Genomic DNA, 20,056 nt, shown 5'->3' with positions numbered 1-20,056 from the left:
GTGTACCGACCCGGCTTGTCTGACATCCTCACCTGTACCTGTTTGCCATACTCAGTACTTACCTGCTACCTGTGTTCACGGAGAGTGTCTCACTGTTGGGATCATCTAAGTCCTGGATTACCACTGTTGGGGCTTCTCCCTATTCAGCAGTTTTCTGGGCAGAATAACTCCTGCGGTGAGTACCTCTAGTGATACACGAGCGACATTACAACAAGGTCATGGGTTCGGTCCTCGGATTTACATGCCTCTGCCTTACTTCGCTCCTTTTATGCAAAAAATCCTGATAAACCTGGGAATTTAAGGCCTTCGGCCGGCCTTCGGGGAGGGGGTAATGTCACGGTCACGTCCTCGGGTCCTGTTAGCCGCGGGCGGGGGTCTGCTCGCAGATCACGGGGACCCGATACTTCTCCCTCCGGACCCGTGGTCGGCGAGCGGACAACCGCTCGCGGCACACGGGCACCCGAGGGACGTACACGTTCTCTCCGTGCCGGCGGCGAACAGACCGACCGCCGACATGGGAGAAGGAGGGTCGGATCCGGGAACTCCTCGACGAGCAGCTCTAAGGCTGCCCGTCTATGCAGGAGTTCCCAGAGGGGTTCCCTTACCTGCTGCCCGGCCGCCGGTCCGTCCACTAGCGGCGCAGCTACTCCTTCTGGCTGGTGCCGTGGACGTGATGGACGTCTGGAGGCGTGGCCTTGACTCTGCTCAGGGCGGGATCTTCTGTTTTGCGCCAGATTTAAAAACCTTGCTGTCCTTTCTCAGGCACCCTGTTGTGGTCTTTGCCTGTGACTCTGAGTTTTGCTGCTGATCTTTGTTTTTGGACCCTTGCCTGCTTGACCACCCTTTTGCCTTTGTGATTTTGTACCTCTGCTTACCTGCTCCTGTGTACCGACCCGGCTTGTCTGCTAACCTGCTCCTGTGTACCGACCCGGCTTGTCTGCTAACCTGCTCCTGTGTACCGACCCGGCTTGTCTGCTAACCTGCTCCTGTGTACCGACCCGGGCTTGTCTGCTAACCTGCTCCTGTGTACCGACCCGGCTTGTCTGCTAACCTGCTCCTGTGTACCGACCCGGCTTGTCTGACATCCTCACCTGTACCTGTTTGCCATACTCAGTACTTACCTGCTACCTGTGTTCACGGAGAGTGTCTCACTGTTGGGATCATCTAAGTCCTGGATTACCACTGTTGGGGCTTCTCCCTATTCAGCAGTTTTCTGGGCAGAATAACTCCTGAGGTGAGTACCTCTAGTGATACACGAGCGACACCTATATTAAAGGCATAGAACATCATGAAGTAAATAGTATATCATATAAAAAGGTAAAAAAAAAAACCTGCATTGCAGTAAAAATAATGTTGTTTTTTTAATTAAAAGAACGGAAGTGGAGCTTAACAGTTTAAGACAACATTGATAAATTCACCAAGTAAACTAACATTACACCAAAACAAAATAATGTTCGATGGTCCAATGGGAAAAATTAAAACTATTGATTTCAAAGCTTTAATACGTAGTAATTAAATATCTAGGGTTTTTGAGTCCTACTTGCACTACTGTCACTAAAAAATCTTTCCTACAATTTACTAATGTGGGCAAATAATAAAATTACTAAAGATGACAAATTAAAAAAGCATCATTAAACCAATACAGAAGCTGAGATAATTCATGATAAATGACAAAGAAAGCCTATTAAAAGGTTTTATAACCAAGGAAGCCAACAGTAAATGCTTTGACTTTGATGATATATATATGTAAATGTTTTATTTTAGAGAGTCATAATCTGACCAAAGAATGATCATAAGAACCAGCGACATTACTTTTGGGTGAGTTAACGCCCCTATGAAGTATAAAAGTGGCAGGCTTGTGTCTAGATGATGTGAATCTCTTGAGCAGACTGATCTCATTAGCTTTCCCTAAGAAGAAGAAGCATCATGTCTCACCACTCCAGCTTCAGTACCTCTGGGCACAAGCACTTCAGCTCCTGTTCAGTAGCTTTACCTAAACATGTCAGTGCACACAGCACCTTCTCCCACCACTCCAAACCTGAAGCTCATGGACACAAGACACTGCATTGCTTCAGCAGCAGAAGCGCCCACAGCATCGGATCCAAGGGGCATAAGATCTCATTGGGAAGCTTCCACTCAGGGAAAAATGGACATGGATCTGGACATGGTGTTGGTGGTATAGGCTCTGGATTTGGGGGATGCTCTGGAGGTATCACATCAGTAACTGTGAACCAAGGTCTCCTAGCACCCCTCAACCTGGAGATTGATCCAAGCATCCAAAGAGTGAGAACTGAAGAAAGGAACCAAATTAGAGGACTTAATGACAAATTTGCTTCTTTTATTGACAAGGTAAGTTTACCGTATTCCATAGTTTAAAACATTTTCATTGAATTACTTTTACTATATTTGTTTACAGATGCAGTTTAAATAGATTAACAGAAATAGCTTGACTAAATGTTTTTTTCACCGTATGGTACATTGCCATAAGATGAAACATTTCAAAGATTGCACTATGCTTTATAGCTAAGTTTGTAGAAAATAATAGCAATGAACACATTAAACAGATACACATGAAATATAAAAGAAGAGATATCAAAGATACTGTTTTATTTGCTTGCTCTTACTCTGTTTGTTTACTGATACATCTTAAGTAGATCAATAGTCCTGCACTACCTTAAAATGAAACATTTCATAACACTGCACTGTGCCTTACAAATGACCAAACATAATCTAATGTAAAGCTATTGGTTGATTTTAGTGGCATTGATGTATTTTTATAACCAAAAAGATACAACTTTTGATATTAAAGCAAACTATCTCTAGAATATACTTAATCTAAATCACTATCTATATCACTAGAACCAAAAGTGAATTCCATTGCATAAAGTATATACAAGGTAGCACTGTTTTGTTTTTTTACTTAGGTAAGATTTTTGGAGCAGCAGAACAAGATGCTGGAGACTAAGTGGGCTCTTCTACAAGACCAGAAAACTGCCAGGTGTCAGATTGAGCCTCTGTTTGAGGCTTTTATCAGTAACCTCAGAAGGCAGCTGGAGAGTCTCCAATGTGAGAAATCTCGCCTGGAAGCAGAAAGGAACAGTATGGAACAAAATGTAGAGGAAATAAGGAGAAGGTAGGAGTTCCTACATTAATCAATTCTCTGATGTAGTATTATGATAAAAACCTGAATTCAGAATTTTGTTGCTGTGCACAGCACAGTATAGAAATGTACCTTATGTTAAATATTTTAATATACATATCTACATAAGAAATTCAAATCCATAAACCAATTAAATGCTTCTTCCTCCTATTTTATTTTTTAATGTCACAGATATGAAGAAGAGGTCAACAGACGCACAGCTGCCGAGAATGAGTTTGTAGGACTTAAGAGGGTAAGAGGAAAATAATCACATAAATATATAAATATATATATATATATATATATATATATATGTTATCTTACTTTGTGTTCTCAATCTCATTCAGGACGTAGATGCTGCTTTTATGAACAAAGCTGAGCTCCAAGCAAAGGCTGATTCCCTGACTGATGAAATCAACTTCCTAAGAACTCTCTTTGATGCAGTAAGAAGATATTTTTAATGCTCATAAGATTTTTCTACAGTCATTACTGAAAACAGAATTTATACATTCAATAACCAATTTATGACAACTCTTCAATACGATTCATTTTTCATTATATAGCAAAAAAAATTCAACATTTTTTGGGGTTTTTTTGTATTTCTACAGGAAATTGCCCAGCTCCAGGCTCAGATCTCAGACACCTCAGTGGTTGTCTCCATGGATAACAGCCGTGATCTGGACCTGGATGGAATTATTGCTGAAGTCAGAGCTCAATACGAGGAGATCGCTAACAGGAGTAGAGCTGAAGCAGAAGCCATGTACCAATCAAGGGTGAGTCTATTTTAATGATATCATAGCAATGAGAAGGTAAAAAATAAGCCTTTACCTTGTGAGGTGGAATTACATATTTTTTTGTGTCCATTTACAGTTTGAGGAGCTCCGCATGGCTGCAGGAAGAAATGGGAATGATCTGCAAAGCAGCAGAGATGAGATCTGTGAATTAAATCGAAGAATTCAAAGACTAAAAGCAGAGATTGATAACGTAAAAGCTCAGGTAAAAAAAATAGATGAATTTATATAAATCTATACATCTGAAATGCCTTTTTTTGTACACAAGCAATATTTTCTCTTGACACGCAAACATTTCAAAAGCTGAAACGGAAGTGTGTCTTCTACAATTTTTCGTTAGCGCTCTGCCCTGGAATCTGCTATAAACGAGGCTGAAGAACGTGGAGAAGCCGCTGTCAGAGATGCCAAGAACAAACTGTCTGAGCTGGAAGCTGCTCTGCAGAAGGCCAAGCAAGACATGGCTCGCCAACTGAGAGAATACCAGGAGCTGATGAATGTGAAACTTGCTCTGGATATTGAGATTGCGACCTACAGGAAGATGCTGGAAGGAGAAGAGTGCAGGTGAGTGTAACATTCTACTGACAGTAAAAAAAGCTTTATATACTTACAAATACTATGACTTACTATACATTCTTTACTTACTCCCACCTACCAAAAATAGCATGTAAAGTTCAATACTGTAATTATTCTGTGTTTTCTTTCAGATTGGCTTCAGATGGATCTGTTAATATATGTAAGTGACATTTTGCACAATATATTTTAAATATAAGCCACTTTGTAAAAGAAATTAAAGGCTTTGGGACTGAAAATGCCTACTGTTCCTTTTCTTAAATCATAGTTTATATTAGAGTGAAAATGAGGGGATGCATTTCCTCAATTTACTATGCCAATTTTCAGTCATTTGTATTAATAAAATAAATTGATCTTTTCATTTTCTAGCTGTGGTGCATTCTAGCACTGGAGGAAAACACCACTCAGGAGGAGTGTCCCATGGATCAAGTGCTGGCCACCATCATAAGGGAGGATTCAGCTCAAATTTCAGCCACGTCTCCAAAAGCAAGCACAGCTCTGGCCATGGACACTGCTGATGTCCTCAAATACACTGTAAAGAACACACTGCTAGCATACGATAATTACATTACAATTCTGCATATTTGTTTCACTACTTAAATCCTGAAAAAAAATCTAAAATCACTTCTGTACTGAAACTCACCTATATCATTCTCTTGCAAGTATTGTAAAAATGCTTGTCGCTCACAAATATATACATATTTTCTGTAACTTCTCAATAAATCACTGTTTATGCAAATGTATCTCAGCAAAATATGGTTTCTATTTGTTTTTATGGAAAACAGGTTGATAATACATAAAGCTTATCCAAGTTTAAAACTGCTAGTCCCATTGAATTCTTCCATGACAAACCACTGGTCCAATACAGATTTTACCCAGAATCACTGGTGTCATAGTAGACAAAGGTTTATTCTGTTGGACCCTTTTCTATTTAAAATATATTTAAATCTGCTGAAAACAGAGTCTATTTATATAAATACCCAAGATGTTTCTATGATCAAGAAGGTGATGGACCAGTAAATTGCCCAATTAATACACAAGAACATCAATCATCTAATACCGAATATCAATACACTCCATGTCTTGATTCCATTGGGTGCTAATAAGAGAACTGAAACAGACGCTCCTTAAATTAATGAATGCAGCATGGACACTTGTGAGAATTGCTCTTTTTTTTCTGCACAGGAACATTGCAGCACCCCAACATTACAGGGGACCTAGGCAGTGTCCTTAGGTGCCTAGTGGTTATTCCAGCTGATAAATATTTATTGTATGTAAGCTTATAATTATATTCCTCATACTGGTAAATTCCTTACAAAATAAAACTTAAGACAGATATGATGGCCCATAGTAAGTACAACAACTCGGCTAGATATGTCTAGCTTTATGGTGGTCTATCATTTATACATAAAGACCTGTTTGAACGACAAAAGACAAAAGAATGTGTGACAGTAGGGATGTCTTTATTATATTAGTGACAGACAAAAAGGAAATATTGTTAGTTTCAAAAATGAAAGCTAAGAGTTACCAAATGAATACAAAAAAGAAAATTTTATGTTAACCAAATTGAAGCCAAAACATAGGGTATATATGTGCCATATGTATTGCAAAATTTGTCTATTAGTACAATTTGTTACAGTCTATGTAAGTATCCTATTTAATTTCCATGCTGCCCTAAATGACACAAATTTAACATTTACAGCGAAATACTGGCACTAAAGGTGCTGTTCAATATATTCTGTTAAATGTAACACTTTCTTAATTAAATGCTACACCAGAAGTGAATTCCTAACACAATTAAATGTCCAAACACGTCCCAAGAATAATGTACACAATAATCTAGTAAAATCTAGTTTCATTTATTAAATTGGGAATACAAATGCAGACACTGATAACTTGTTACCATCGACAGGGCATTAAGAGCATTATGGGCCTGGTGCTGAGGATTTTGGGCCTCTTTATGGAAATAAATAAAATAGACAGAATCTTAACTCCTCGGCATACGTGTGTACTAGATAAAGATGACATCAGTGCTAGGCAGATAATATAGGGTAAAATCTTCTGTGATGCGATTGGGAGTAAATCAATACACACACGGGACGCTTGAAGTCACGATTTAGTGCGACTAATGCTTTTTAATAAAATATCCAGATTGAAATAGACTAAGTAACACACTGATTTATCGGCCTAAAAAGTTTTGTCCTCTGAAGTGTCTACAAATTCAGGAGGGAGTTTTATCTCTGGATAAGTAAACATTACATAGTTAGATTTATTCCTACAATAAGTTAAGTGTCAGGAAAGAGATGACCAAACACACACACACCAGGATGGGTTCTGCCATACTGACACCCAAACACACACACACACCAGGAAAGGCTCTGCCACACCAACACCCTAACACACACCAGGACAGGCTCTGCCATACCAACACCCAGACACATAAACCAGGACAGGCTCTACCACACCGATACCCAAACACACACACCAGGACAGGCTCTGCCACACTGACACCCATATCCGGGGTGTCAACAATAAAACAAAGTATTTTCCAAACTGCTTTGTCAGTGTATGTCAGCACTATGTGTATGTATGCCCCCAACCTGCCAGCCTTTAGTATTGATGTATGTAATTGCCCCAGCTGCCCCCCTTGTGTATTGATGCTGCCAGCCCAGATGAAATGCTGTCTTGCAGTATAGGGGAAATATATCTGACTAATTGGTTCCCTTCAATTAGTTTATACATCCCCCACACTGTAGGGTAGCATTTTATCTGGGCTGGTCAGCAATATGTAAAAATTATCTGTGTCCTGGAAAACATGACCGATGTGGTCACCCTATATTTATCTCACCACCCAGCCCCCCCTTTAGTACTGATTTACCTGATACCCCAAGCAAGCACTCCTTGCCCCGCACTAAAGATGGCCTTGGTGGTCATGCGGCTACATAGGCCACTTCAGTGCATAGCCGGCCCACGGGGAAATTTCCAGTTGGGCCAGAGTGGCCCTGATTGCGCCTATTTTTATCTAGGGGCTCGATTAGCCCCTACATTAATCTGGCCCTGACCACAGAAACAGAAAAAAGGCTTCTGAAAAGTTTGTGTGTTGTTCGTACGTAATTAAACCTTTTAAAAAAAGAATACAATTGCAGATCTATTCAGGGCTAGACTGAGTGTCAAGGCTGAGTTGGGATCGGAGCGCAGCGCAGAGAGACACCGGGTGCAAGGGAGTGAAGTAAAGGGTAATCCAACACACAAAGTCCAGAATATAGCCAAGGGTCAAAAGTCCATGTAATCAAATCAGAAGGTTCGCAGTACAACAAGGGTAATCCAAAAACAAAGTCCAGAAATCGAGCCTAGGGTCAAAAGTCCGTATAATCCAAATAGAGCAGAAACAGCAACAGGGTATAGGAATCCGGTAGGGAACTTGAACAACCAAGTACTGAAGGTACAGGGTTGCAGGTTTAAATAGCCCGCCTAATTGTTACTCCTCCTCTAACCCCTCCTCTCTCTGTGGCTGTCAATTAGTCCCTAATCCCTCCCCTCTGCGGTTAGACCGCAGGACATGGCTCCCCTGGCTGTCAGTAGAGGTGTGGGACTGCAGGACACGCCCCCCCTGGCTGCCAGCAGCGGTCTGGGACCGCAGGACCCGCCCCCCCGCCATACTGCTAGTCCTGGCGTCTGTCGCGTGCGGCTGCCGCCGCAACGGAGACCGGGAACGCGGCCCGCGGCACGGAGATGCCGAGCCGTGCGGCCGAGGATGTAGCTGCTCGGCGGGGACTCCGCCGGGTGAGGACCTCCGTCGCCGACGGGTTGGGACCCGACGGACACATGGCCGAGGACGCGGGCGCCCGCGAGCCCCCGCCGATGACCGGTAGGGTCCTGACATTGAGGTTGACTAAACCAGTGGCTACCAAAAGACAAAAATGAGGCTCAACATTATGTTTGTATATTCTTTCAGAGTATGGCTGTGCTTATCCATCCGGTGGCCGTACACTGCACAATCTAGTCAGCCAATGGTGTGGCAGTATTGGTATGCATTTGCCTGCTGTGTCAGGGGGCCAATGCGGGCCTGATTTAATAAACTGTAGGAGCATTTGAGTTCAAAAATGCGCATATATACTTGACTACATGAGGGTCACATTAATGTGAGGTGAAAGAAGCAAACAACTGACAGATTTATGAACCTTGCTTTGTTCTCCAGGGGGTTATAAGGTGACTTGCGTCCACCCTCATCCCTGCACAAATATTAAAAACATCAAATAAATAATAAAATTATAAAAAACGGGATCCTCTGGACCTACTATTTACTAGGAGGGCTGAGGAGCAGCATATCATTTTTCTGTTGAAACAATGCTGGAGCTAAATAAATGTTATATAATGTAAAGAAAACAAAATCTGACATTCCTCACAAACTCGTTAAAATCTTTATGAAGTTCTATGCCGTCTTAAAAACAAAATATGACCAAAAACCTATATTGACGGCATAGAACATCATGAAGTAAATAGTGGTGTGCACTCTCATATCATATAAAAAGATTAAAAAAAACGTATTTTTAATTAAAAGAATTGAAGTGGAGCTTAACAGTTTAAGACAACATTTATTAATTCACCAAGTAAAGTAACATTACACAAAAAATTTTTTAGATGGTCCAATGAAACAAAACACAATACTATTGATTTCACTTTATTTTTAGCTTTAATATGTAGTAAGTAAATATCTAGGCTTTTTGAGTCTTACTTTTACTACTGTCAAAATCATTTCCTACAACTACAAATATTTCCTACAATTTACTAATGTGACATATTAGTAATAAACTCATGATAAATGGCAAAGAAAGCCTACTAAAACGTTTTATACCCAAGGAAGCCAACAGTAAATGCTTTGACTTTGATGATGTAAGTATGTAAATGTTTTATTTTAGAAAGTCATAATCTGACCAAAGAATGATCATAAGAACCAGCGACATTACTTTTGGGGGAGTTAATGTTCCCATGAAGTATAAAGGTGGCAGGTTTGTGTCTAGAAGATGTGAATCTCTTGAGCAGACTGTTACTGATCTCATTCTCTTTCTCTAAGAAGAAGAAGCATCATGTCTCACCACTCCAGCTTCAGTACCTCTGGACACAAGCACTTCAGCTCCTGTTCAGTAGCTTTACCTAAACATGCCAGTGCACACAGCACCTTCTCCCACCACTCCAAACCTGAAGCTCATGGACACAAGACACTGCATTGCTTCAGCAGCAAAAGTGCCCACAGTATCGGATCCAAGGGGCATAAGACCTCATTGGGAAGTTTCCATTCAGGGAAAAATGGACATGGATCTGGACATGGTGTTGGTGGTATTGGCTTTGAACTTGGGGGATGCTCTGGAGGTATCACCTCAGTAACTGTGAACCAAGGTCTCCTAGCGCCTCTCAACCTGGAGATTGATCCAAGCATCCAAAGAGTGAGAACTGAAGAAAGGAACCAAATTAGAGGACTTAATGACAAATTTGCTTCTTTTATTGACAAGGTAAGCTTGTTCATTGAATTACTTTTACTATTGTCTGACTAAATGTATTTTTTTTAACTCTGTGGTACATTGCCATAAGATGAAACATTTCAAAGATTGCACTATGCTTTATAGCTAAGTGTGTAGAAAATAATGGCAATGATTACATTAAACAAATACTCACAAAAAGGAGAGATATCAAAGCTACTGTTTTGTTTGCTTGTTCTTACCATATTTGTTTACTGATACATCTTAAGTAGATCAAAAGTAATTTCCTGCACTACCTTAAAACAAAACATTTCATAATGCTGCACTGTGCATTACAAGTGGCATTGATGTATTTTTATAACCAGAAAGATACAACTTTTGATATTAATACTTTCTCTAGAAAATGCTTAATCTAAATCACCATCTATATCACTGAAAACAAAAGTGAATTCCATGGAATGAAGCATATACACTGTTCTAGTATTGTTCTACCTATTTTGCTCCCCTTAAGTAATTATTTTTTTGTGTAACATTTTAATGTTTTGTCTAAATGGAATAGCATCTTTAACTGTTTGATATTAAAATGTGGTCCTATAAATATATATTTTGTTTTAACTTAGGTAAGATTTTTGGAGCAGCAGAACAAGATGCTGGAGACTAAGTGGGCTCTTCTGCAAGACCAGAAAACTGCCAGGTGTCAGATTGAGCCTCTGTTTGAGGCTTTTATCAGTAACCTCAGAAGGCAGCTGGAGGGTCTCTACTGTGAGAAAGCTCGTCTGGAAGCAGAAAGGAACAGTATGGAACAAAATGTAGAGGAAACAAGGAGAAGGTAGGACTTCCACCCTAATCAATTCTCTGATGTAGTATTATGATAAAAACTTGAATTCAGAATTGGGTTACACAACACAGTATAGAAATTGAAGATATTAAGATATATTAAATATTTTAATATACATATCTTCATAAGAAATTTAATTAATAAACCAATTAAATGCTTCTTACTCCTTTTTTATTTTTAATGTCACAGATATGAAGAAAAGGTCAACAGACGCACAGCTGCCGAGAATGAGTTTGTTGGACTTAAGAGGGTAAGAGGAAAATAATGACTGAAATATATATATATATATATATATATTGTGACAGTGTACACCCCAGGGAGATGCTTAGTGTGGCATTTCGATACAGGTGCTATCCAGATCATAAATATGGGTCCCTGGGGTGGAGCAATTGGAGAGCAGGGTGGGCCAATGCTCCGTTCCCCCATTCTGTGGAAAATCCATGCCGGCTTTTCCAGGAGGTTAGAAGTCTGCAGGATCTGGTCCGGGATTCCTATGGAGACGGCATTAGGCACAGGTGCTGGACATGAAAAACCCCTGGAGCCTGATATTCAGGAAGACTGTTGGGGAAGAAGAAGTTCCCAGTGCTCCCAGGGCAAGGAGAGGCCCTGAACAAGAAGACCATCCCTGAGCCAAGTGAGGCAATACCTGCCTGGACATTTTGTGTGCTGTCTGGAGGAGGTTTTCCAGAGCCTGGCGTAGCTGGGTCTGGCTGGGAGGTTGAGTTAATGGGTGATTAGGCTGGTGAGTTTGGACCAGCATAGTTCAGTTAGAGAGGGCTCCGATTGGGAGCTAGGTTTTCATTTTAGGATTTGGTTTTTGGGGTTTAAGCGGTTAAAATAAAGTGCTGTTTTGTTCAAAGCTGGTGTTCCCGACTCTGATTGCCCTAGAGGACTGTGCTTAGGACCCCTAAAAGTGAAATGTATGGTGCTCATGCTACAGGGTTTGTTACAATATATTATATAAATGTTTTCTTATTTTATGTTCTCGATCTTTTTAAGGACGTAGATGCTGCTTTTTTGAACAAAGCTGAGCTCCAAGCAAAGGCTGATCCCCTGACTGATGAAATCAACTTCCTAAGAACTCTCTTTGATGCAGTAAATAGATTTTAATCTCTTGTAATTTTCATTAACAATTCATAAAAAAATGTTTTTAATGCTCATAAGATTTTTCTACCATCATTACTGAAAGCAGAATTTACACATTCAATAAGCAATTTATGACAATTCTACAATACGATTCGTTGTTAATCTCTTTCCGTAAAATTTCAATTTTTTATGTAGCTAAGCATTTCTAATCCTCCCTTTTTTTTTTTCTTTTTTTTTTTCATATTTGTACAGGAAATTGCCCAGCTTCAGGCTCAGATCTCAGATACCTCAGTGGTTGTCTCCATGGATAACAGCCGTGATCTGGACCTGGATGGAATAATTTCTGAAGTTAGAGCTCAATACGAGGAGATCGCTAACAGGAGTAGAGCTGAAGCAGAAGCCATGTACCAGTCGAGGGTAAGTCTTTTTTAATGAAATCATAGCAATCATAAGGTAAACAAAAATCCTTTACCTTAGTTTGTTGGGTGGAACTACATATTTCTGTGTCCATTTACAGTTTGAGGAGCTCCGCATGGCTGCAGGAAGAAATGGGAATGACCTACAGAGCAGCAGAGATGAGATCTGTGAATTAAACCGAACAATTCAAAGACTAAAAGCTGAGAATGATAACGTAAAAGCTCAGGTAAAAAAAAATAGATGAAGTTATATAAATCTATATGTCTGAAATGCATGTTTTGTACACAAGCAATATGTTCTCTTGACATGCAACCCTATCAAAAGCTGAAACGGAAGTGTGTCTTCTACAATATTTTCTCAGCGCTCTGCCCTGGAATCTGCTATAAACGAGGCTGAAGAACGCGGAGAAGCCGCTGTCAGAGATGCCAAGAACAAACTGTCTGAGCTGGAAGCTGCTCTGCAGAAGGCCAAGCAAGACATGGCTCGCCAACTGAGAGAATACCAGGAGCTGATGAATGTGAAACTTGCTCTGGATATTGAGATTGCGACCTACAGGAAGATGCTGGAAGGAGAAGAGTGCAGGTAAGTGTAACATTCTACTGACAGTAAAAATAGTTTTATATACTTACAAATACTATGACTTACTATACATTCTTTACTTACTCCCACCTACCAAAAATAGCATGTAAAGTTCAATACTGTAATTGTTGTGTGTTTTCTTTCAGATTGGCTTCAGATGGATCTGTTAATATATGTAAGTGACATTTTGCATAATATTTTTATTTTACATATAAACCACTTTGTAAATTAATTTAAAGACTTTGGAAAAAAAACATTTAATTTCAAACTATGGGACCAAAAACACCTACTGTTATTATTCCTAAATCATAATTTCTGTTGGAAATGAGGGGGTGCATTTCCTCAATTTACTATGCCCATTTTTAGTCATTTGTATTAACTGATCCTTTCATTTTCTAGCTGTGGTGCATTCTAGCACTGGAGGAAAACACCATTCAGGAGGAATGTCCCATGGATCAAGTGCTGGCCACCATCATAAGGGAGGATTCAGCTCAAATTTCAGCCACGTTTCCAAAAGCAAGCACAGCTCTGGCCATGGACATCACTGCTGAAGTCCTTATATACACTGTAGAGAACACACTGCTAGCATACCATAGTTTAATTACAATTCTGCATATTTGTTTCATTACTTAAGTCCCCCAAAAATCTAAAATCACTTCTATTCTAAAATTCATGTCATTGTAACTTCTTAATAAATCACTGTTCATGCAAATGCATCTCAGCAAAAATGTTTTCTATTTTTTTATGGAAAAGAAGGTTGATAATACCAAAAGCTTATCCAAGTTTAACATATTTAGTCCCATTGAGTTCTTCCATGACAAATCACTGATACAATAAAGATTTTACCCAGAATCACATAGACAAACTAAATTGAAATCTGCTGAAAACAAAGTCCATTTATATAAATAATCAACATTGCTACACAGCTTGTTTCTATGATCAAAAAGGTGATGAACCAGTAAATTGCAGAATTAATACACAAGAACCTTGTTTTTAAGAGGCTTTTAACATCATTCGTCCACCCCATGTCTTGATGCTTGATTCCATTGGGTGCTAATAAGAGAACTGAAACAGACGTTCCTTAACATTAATGAATGCAGCATGGACACACATAGTACAATTTGTTACAGTCCATGTAAGTATTCTATTTAATTTCATGCTGCCTAAATGACACAAATTTAACATTAACAGCAAAATACTGGCACTAAAGGTGCTGTTTAATATAGTATGTTAAATGTAACACTTTCTTAACTAAATGCTAGACCAAAAGTATATTCCTAACACAATTACAGTGGGGCAAAAAAGTATTTAGTCAGCCACCAATTGTCCAAGTTCTCCCACTTAAAAAGAGAAGAGGCCTGTAATTTTCACCATAGGTACACTTCAACTATGAGAGACAGAATGGGGAAAAGAATACAGGAAATCACATTGTAGGATTTCTAATGAATTCATTGGTAAATTCCTCGGTAAAATAAGTATTTGGTCACCTACAAACAAGCAAGATATCTGGCTCTCACAGACCTGTAACATCTTCTTTAAGAGTCTCCTCTGTCCTCCACTCGTTACCTGTATTAATGGCACCTGTTTGAACTTGTTATCAGTATAAAAGACACCTGTCCACAAGCTCAAACAGCCACACTCCAAACCCCACTATGGCCAAGACCAAAGAGCTGTCGAAGGACACCAGAAACAAAATTTTAGACCTGCACCAGGCTGGGAAGACTGAATCTGCAATAGGCAAGCAGCTTGGTGTGAAGAAATCAACTGTGGGAGCAATTATTCGAAAATTGAAGACATACAGGACCACTGATAATCTCCCTCGATCTGGGGCTCCACGCAAGATCTCACCCCGTGGTGTCTAAATGATCACAAGAACGGTGAGCAAAAATCCCAGAACCACATGGGGGGACCTAACGAATGACCTGCTGGGACCAAAGTAACAAAGGCTACCATCAGTAACACACTACGCCGCGAGGGACTCAAATCATGCAGTGCCAGACGTGTCCCCCTGCTTAAGCCAGTACACCTCCTTCCATCAGCAAGGGCATTGAAGATGAAACGTGGCTGGGTCTTTCAGCATGACAATGATCCCAAACACACCGCCCGGGCAGTGAAGGAGTGGCTTCGTAAGGAGCATTTCAAGGTCCTGGAGTGGCCTACCCAGTCTCCAGATCTCAACCCCATTGAAAACCTTTGGAGGGAGTTGAAAGTCCGTGTTGCCCAGCGACAGCCCCAAAACATCACTGCTCTAGAAGAGATCTGCATGGAGGAATGGTCCAAAATACCAGCAACAGTGTGTGAAAACTAGACTTGTGCATTCGTCTTCGGGCGAACATGGAAACGAACACGAAGAGTGCGTTTTCGTGTTCGTTCCGAAGACACGCCGAAGAGAAGACGGCGGCGGTAAAACGTAGGCGAAGACGAAGACACACACCACGAAGATCTTCGTGATTGTCTTCGTCTTCGTCTACCATTCCCCCCCTTCATCTTACCTTGTCTTGTCTTCGCGGCATCGCGGCAGTTCCCGGAAGTGGAAATCCGCAGGTTCGCCGTCACGGGTTACAGGGCAGTGCGAATGAGCCTATTGGTCGCCTACAGGGACCTCCTCTGGCATCAACCAATTGGTTGATGCCAGAGAAAGACCCTGCAGGTGACCAATAGGCTCACTCGCACGGTCTTTGTAGCCCCTGACAGCGAACCTATGGATTTCCGCTCCCGTTAACCCCTTCGATGCTGCGTTAACACAGCATCGAAGGCGTTAACGGGAGCAGAAATCCATAGGTTAAAGGGCCGTGCAAGCGACCAATAGGCTCACTTGCACGGCCCCTTAACCCTTTAAAAAAAAGTTAACCCCTAACTAATTGAACAGGGAGGGAGACCAGTGGCATCGGCAGTGCCGATGCCACTGGTCTCCCTCCCTGTTCAATTAGTTAAATGTCCGTACGAGCGACTTTATTGGTCGCTCGTACGGACATTTAACCCGGCACAGACTAACTAATTGAACAGGGAGGGAGACCAGTGGCATCGGTCTCCCTCCCTGTTCAATTAGTTAAAGACCAGTGGCATCGGCAGGGCAAGTTGCAGCATTGGGGTTTTAAAACCCCAATGCTGCAAGTTACCCTGCCGATGCCACTGGTCTCCCTCCCTGTACAGAGTTAAATGTCCGTACGAGCGACTTTATTGGTCGCTCGTACGGACATTTAACCCGGCACGGACTAACTAATTGAACAGGGAGGGAGACCAGTGGCATCGGTCTCCCTCCCTGTTCAATTAGTTAAAGACCAGTGGCATCGGCAGGGCAAGTTGCAGCATTGGGGTTTTAAAACCCCAATGCTGCAACTTACCCTGCCGATGCCACTGGTCTTCCTCCCTGTACAGAGTTAAATGTCCGTACGAGCGACTTTATTGGTCGCTCGTACGGACATTTAACCCGGCACGGACTAACTAATTGAACAGGGAGGGAGACCAGTGGCATCGGTCTCCCTCCCTGTTCAATTAGTTAAAGACCAGTGGCATCGGCAGGGCAAGTTGCAGCATTGGGGTTTTAAAACCCCAATGCTGCAACTTACCCTGCCGATGCCACTGGTCTCCCTCCCTGTACAGAGTTAAATGTCCGTACGAGCGACTTTATTGTTCGCTCGTACGGACATTTAATTAATTGAACAGGGAGGGAGACCAGTGGGATGTGCCGGGTAAGTTGTAGCATTGGGGTTTTAAAAGTCTGCACGAGCGACCAACAGAGTCGCTCGTGCAGACTTTTAAAACCCCAATGCTGTAACTTACCCGGCAGATCCCACTGGTCTCCCTGTTCTATCAGTTAATAAATTATAGAACAGGGAGACCAGCGGGATCTGCCGGACAATTACGGCACCAGGAGTATAACAGTCTGTACGAGCGACCCTATTGGTCGCCAGCAGGGGGCTCGTCTGCCATCAACCAATGGCAGACGAGCCCCCTGCTGACGACCAATAGAGTTGCTCATACGGACATTTAAACTCCTGGCGCCAGAGCGGCTTTAACCCCGTTTTAACCCCTTAACCGGGGAAAACGAAGAAAACCCGAGCACGAAGAATGTCCGCGAATATTCGCCCGAAGAGAAGACAGGACCAGGCGAATATTCGCGGAATACGAAGGTTTTTTTTTTGCCGAAGACGAGCACGAAGACGAACACGAAGAGCCCCCTGGTGCCCAAGTCTAGTGAAAACCTTGTGAAGACTTACAGAAAACATTTGACCTCTGTCATTGCCAACAAAGGGTATATAACAAAGTATTGATATGAACTTTTGTTATTGACCAAATACTTATTTTCCACCATAATTTGCAAATAAACTCTTTAAAAATCGGACAATGTGATTTATGGACTTTGTTGTCTCATTCTGTCTCTCATAGTTGAAGTGTACCTATGGTGAAAATTACAGGCCTCTCTCTTCTTTGTAAGTGGGAGAACTTGAACAATTGGTGGCTGACTAAATACTTTTTGGCCCCACTGTACATGTCCAAAAGAACAATGTACACTATTAATCTAGTAAAATCTTGTATCATAGATTTAGTTGGGACTTCAAACTAAATAACTGATAACTTGTTACCATCGACAGGGCATAAAGAGCATTATGGGCCTGGTGCTGAAGATTTTGGGCCTTTTTATGGCAATAAATAAAATAGACAGAATCTTAACTCCTCGGTCTCCGTGTATAGTAGATAAATATGACATAGGATAGAATCTTCTGTGATGGGTTTGGGAGTAAATCAGTACACACACGGGACGTCTGAAGTCACAATTTAGTGCGACTAATCCTTTGTATTAAAATATGCGGATTGAAATAGACTAAGTAACACACTGATTTCTCGGCATAAAAAGTTTTGGCCTCTGAAATGGCTACAAATTCAGGAGGGAGTTTTATCCCAGGATAAGTAAAAAATAACTAGTTAGATTTATTCCTACAGTAAGTAAAGTGCCAGGAAACAGATGACCAAATACAGGATGGGTCTGCCATACTGACACCCAAACACACACACACCAGGACAGGCTCTGCCACACCAAAACCCAGACACACAAACCAGGACAGGCTCTGCCACACCGACACCCAAACACACACACACCAGGACAGGCCCTGCCACACCAACATCCAAACACACACCAGGACAGGCTCTGCCGCACTGAGACCCACATCCGGGGCGACAACAATAAAAAAAAGTATTTTCCACACTGCTTTGTCATTGCCAGACCCTTTTGGTTTTTTTGTCCCTTGAGTGTTGCCCCCAGCCAGCACTACATGTATTTATGCCCCCAGCCTGCCAGCCTTTAGTATTGATTTACGTAATGGCCCCAGGTGCCCCCCCCTTGTGAATTGATGCTACCAGCCCAGATGAAATACTGTCTTGCAGTATGAAGGGTGTATTTCTGACTAATTGGTTCCCTTCCATTAATATATACATCCCCCATAATGCAGCAATATGTCAAAATTATATGTGTCCTGGAAAACATGGCCCATGTGGTCACCCTAATGCCCCCACACCCTTGGGTATTGCCCCAGCTAGCCCCACATTGTATATTTATCTCACCACCCAGCCCCCCCTTTAGTATTGATTTATGTGACGCATCAAGCAAGCACTCCTTTATGAATTGATGCCCCCACACCCTTGTATATTGCCACTCCCTTAAATACCATGTCAACCCTGGCACCCAGATTGCATAGGACTTGCCATTTTTGCCCCCAAGCAGCCTGCCTGTGGCTTCCTAGCCTGAAATAGCCTAATTATGGCATCCTAACCTCAAATATTTTCCCCACACTTAAGATGGCCCTGGTGGTCATGAGGCTGCATAGGCCACTTCAGTGCATGGCCAGCCCACAGGGAAATTTCCCTGTGGGTCAGCCCGGCCCTGACTGGGCCTATTTTCAGCTAGGGGCACGGAGCTGCAGCACCATTAACTCCTTTGTTAATCCGGCCATGACCTTAGAAACACGAAAAAAGCCTCTTAAAAGTTTGTGTGTTGTTTTTACGTGATTAAACCTTTAAAAAAAAGCATACAATTACAGATCTATTCAGGGCTAGACTGAGGTTGACTAAACCAGTGGCCACCACATGACAAAAATTAGGCTCCACATTATGTTTGTATATTCTTTCACAGTATAGCTGTGCTTATTCATCCAGTGGCCATACACTGCACGATCCAGTCAGCCAATGGTGTGGCAGTATTGGTATGCATTTGGCATCTGCCTGCGTTTGTCAGGTGGCCAATGCGGGCCTTATTCAAAAACTGTAAGAGCATTTGAGTTGGTTAAAAAATTTGCACATATACTTGGCTACAGGAGGGTCACATTAATGTGAGGTGAAAGAAGCAAACAACTGACAGATTTATAAACCTTGCTTTGTTCTCCAGGGGGTTATAAGGTTACTTGTGTGCACCCTTATCCCTGCACAAATATTAAAAACATCAAATAAATAATAAAATTAACTATTTACTAAGAGGGCTGAGGAGCAGCATATCAATTTTCTGTTGATACCATGCTGGAGCTAAATAAATGTTGTATAATGTAAAGAAAACTAAATCTGCTCTTTTATCATATAAAAAGGTAAAAAAAAACCTGTATGTTGTTTTTACTTAAAAGAATGGAAGTAGAGCTTAACTGTTTAAGACAACATTTAAGACAACATTTATTAATTCACCAAGTAAAATAACATTACACCAGTTAGATGGTCCAATGAAAAATTTTTTTTAGCTATAATATGTAGTAAGTAAATATCTAGGCTTTTTGAGTCTTACTTGTACTACTGTCACTAGAAACATTTCCTATAATTTACTAATGTGTGATATTAGTAATAAAATTATTAAAGATGACAAATAAAAAAGCATCATTAAACCAATACAGAAGCTGAGAGAACTCATGATAAATGGCAAAGAAAGCCCATTAAAATGTTTTATACCCAAGGAAGCCAACAGTAAATGCTTAGACTTTGATGATGTAAGTATGTAAATGTTTTATTTTAGAAAGTCATAATCTGACCAAAGAATGATCATAAGAACCAGCGACATTACTTCTGGGGGAGTTAATGTTCCCATGAAGTATAAAGGTGGCAGGTTTGTGTCTAGAAGATGTGAAACTCTTGAGCAGACTGTTACTGATCTCATTATCTTTCTCTAAGAAGAAGAAGCATC

At 41.2% G+C, this 20,056-nt stretch overlaps 2 protein-coding genes across 2 annotated transcripts; both read left to right on the top strand.

The window, feature by feature from the left end:
- The first annotated feature begins 1,926 nt into the window (after window positions 1-1,926).
- LOC149286540 (keratin, type II cytoskeletal 7-like) lies at window positions 1,927-5,018 on the top strand. The gene is made up of 9 exons (XM_089493947.1): window positions 1,927-2,349; window positions 2,925-3,133; window positions 3,332-3,392; window positions 3,487-3,582; window positions 3,748-3,912; window positions 4,010-4,135; window positions 4,271-4,491; window positions 4,635-4,663; window positions 4,870-5,018. Exons 1-9 carry the CDS (start codon window positions 1,927-1,929, stop codon window positions 5,016-5,018), a joined length of 1,479 nt encoding a protein of 492 aa, XP_089350073.1.
- A 4,569-nt stretch (window positions 5,019-9,587) lies between these two features.
- Window positions 9,588-13,448, top strand: LOC149286539 (keratin, type II cytoskeletal cochleal-like). Its single transcript, XM_089493946.1, has 9 exons — window positions 9,588-10,010; window positions 10,598-10,806; window positions 11,005-11,065; window positions 11,815-11,910; window positions 12,154-12,318; window positions 12,419-12,544; window positions 12,680-12,900; window positions 13,044-13,072; window positions 13,297-13,448. Exons 1-9 carry the CDS (start codon window positions 9,588-9,590, stop codon window positions 13,446-13,448), a joined length of 1,482 nt encoding a protein of 493 aa, XP_089350072.1.
- The last annotated feature ends 6,608 nt before the right edge of the window (window positions 13,449-20,056 follow it).

Source organism: Sceloporus occidentalis, unplaced genomic scaffold (assembly GCF_023333645.1).
Source record: "Sceloporus occidentalis isolate IW3139 unplaced genomic scaffold, rSceOcc1.0.p SCAF_68, whole genome shotgun sequence".
NCBI lineage: Eukaryota > Metazoa > Chordata > Lepidosauria > Squamata > Phrynosomatidae > Sceloporus > Sceloporus occidentalis.
Note: the sequence above shows the minus strand (reverse complement) of the source record. Positions and strands in the feature narration are given on the sequence as shown.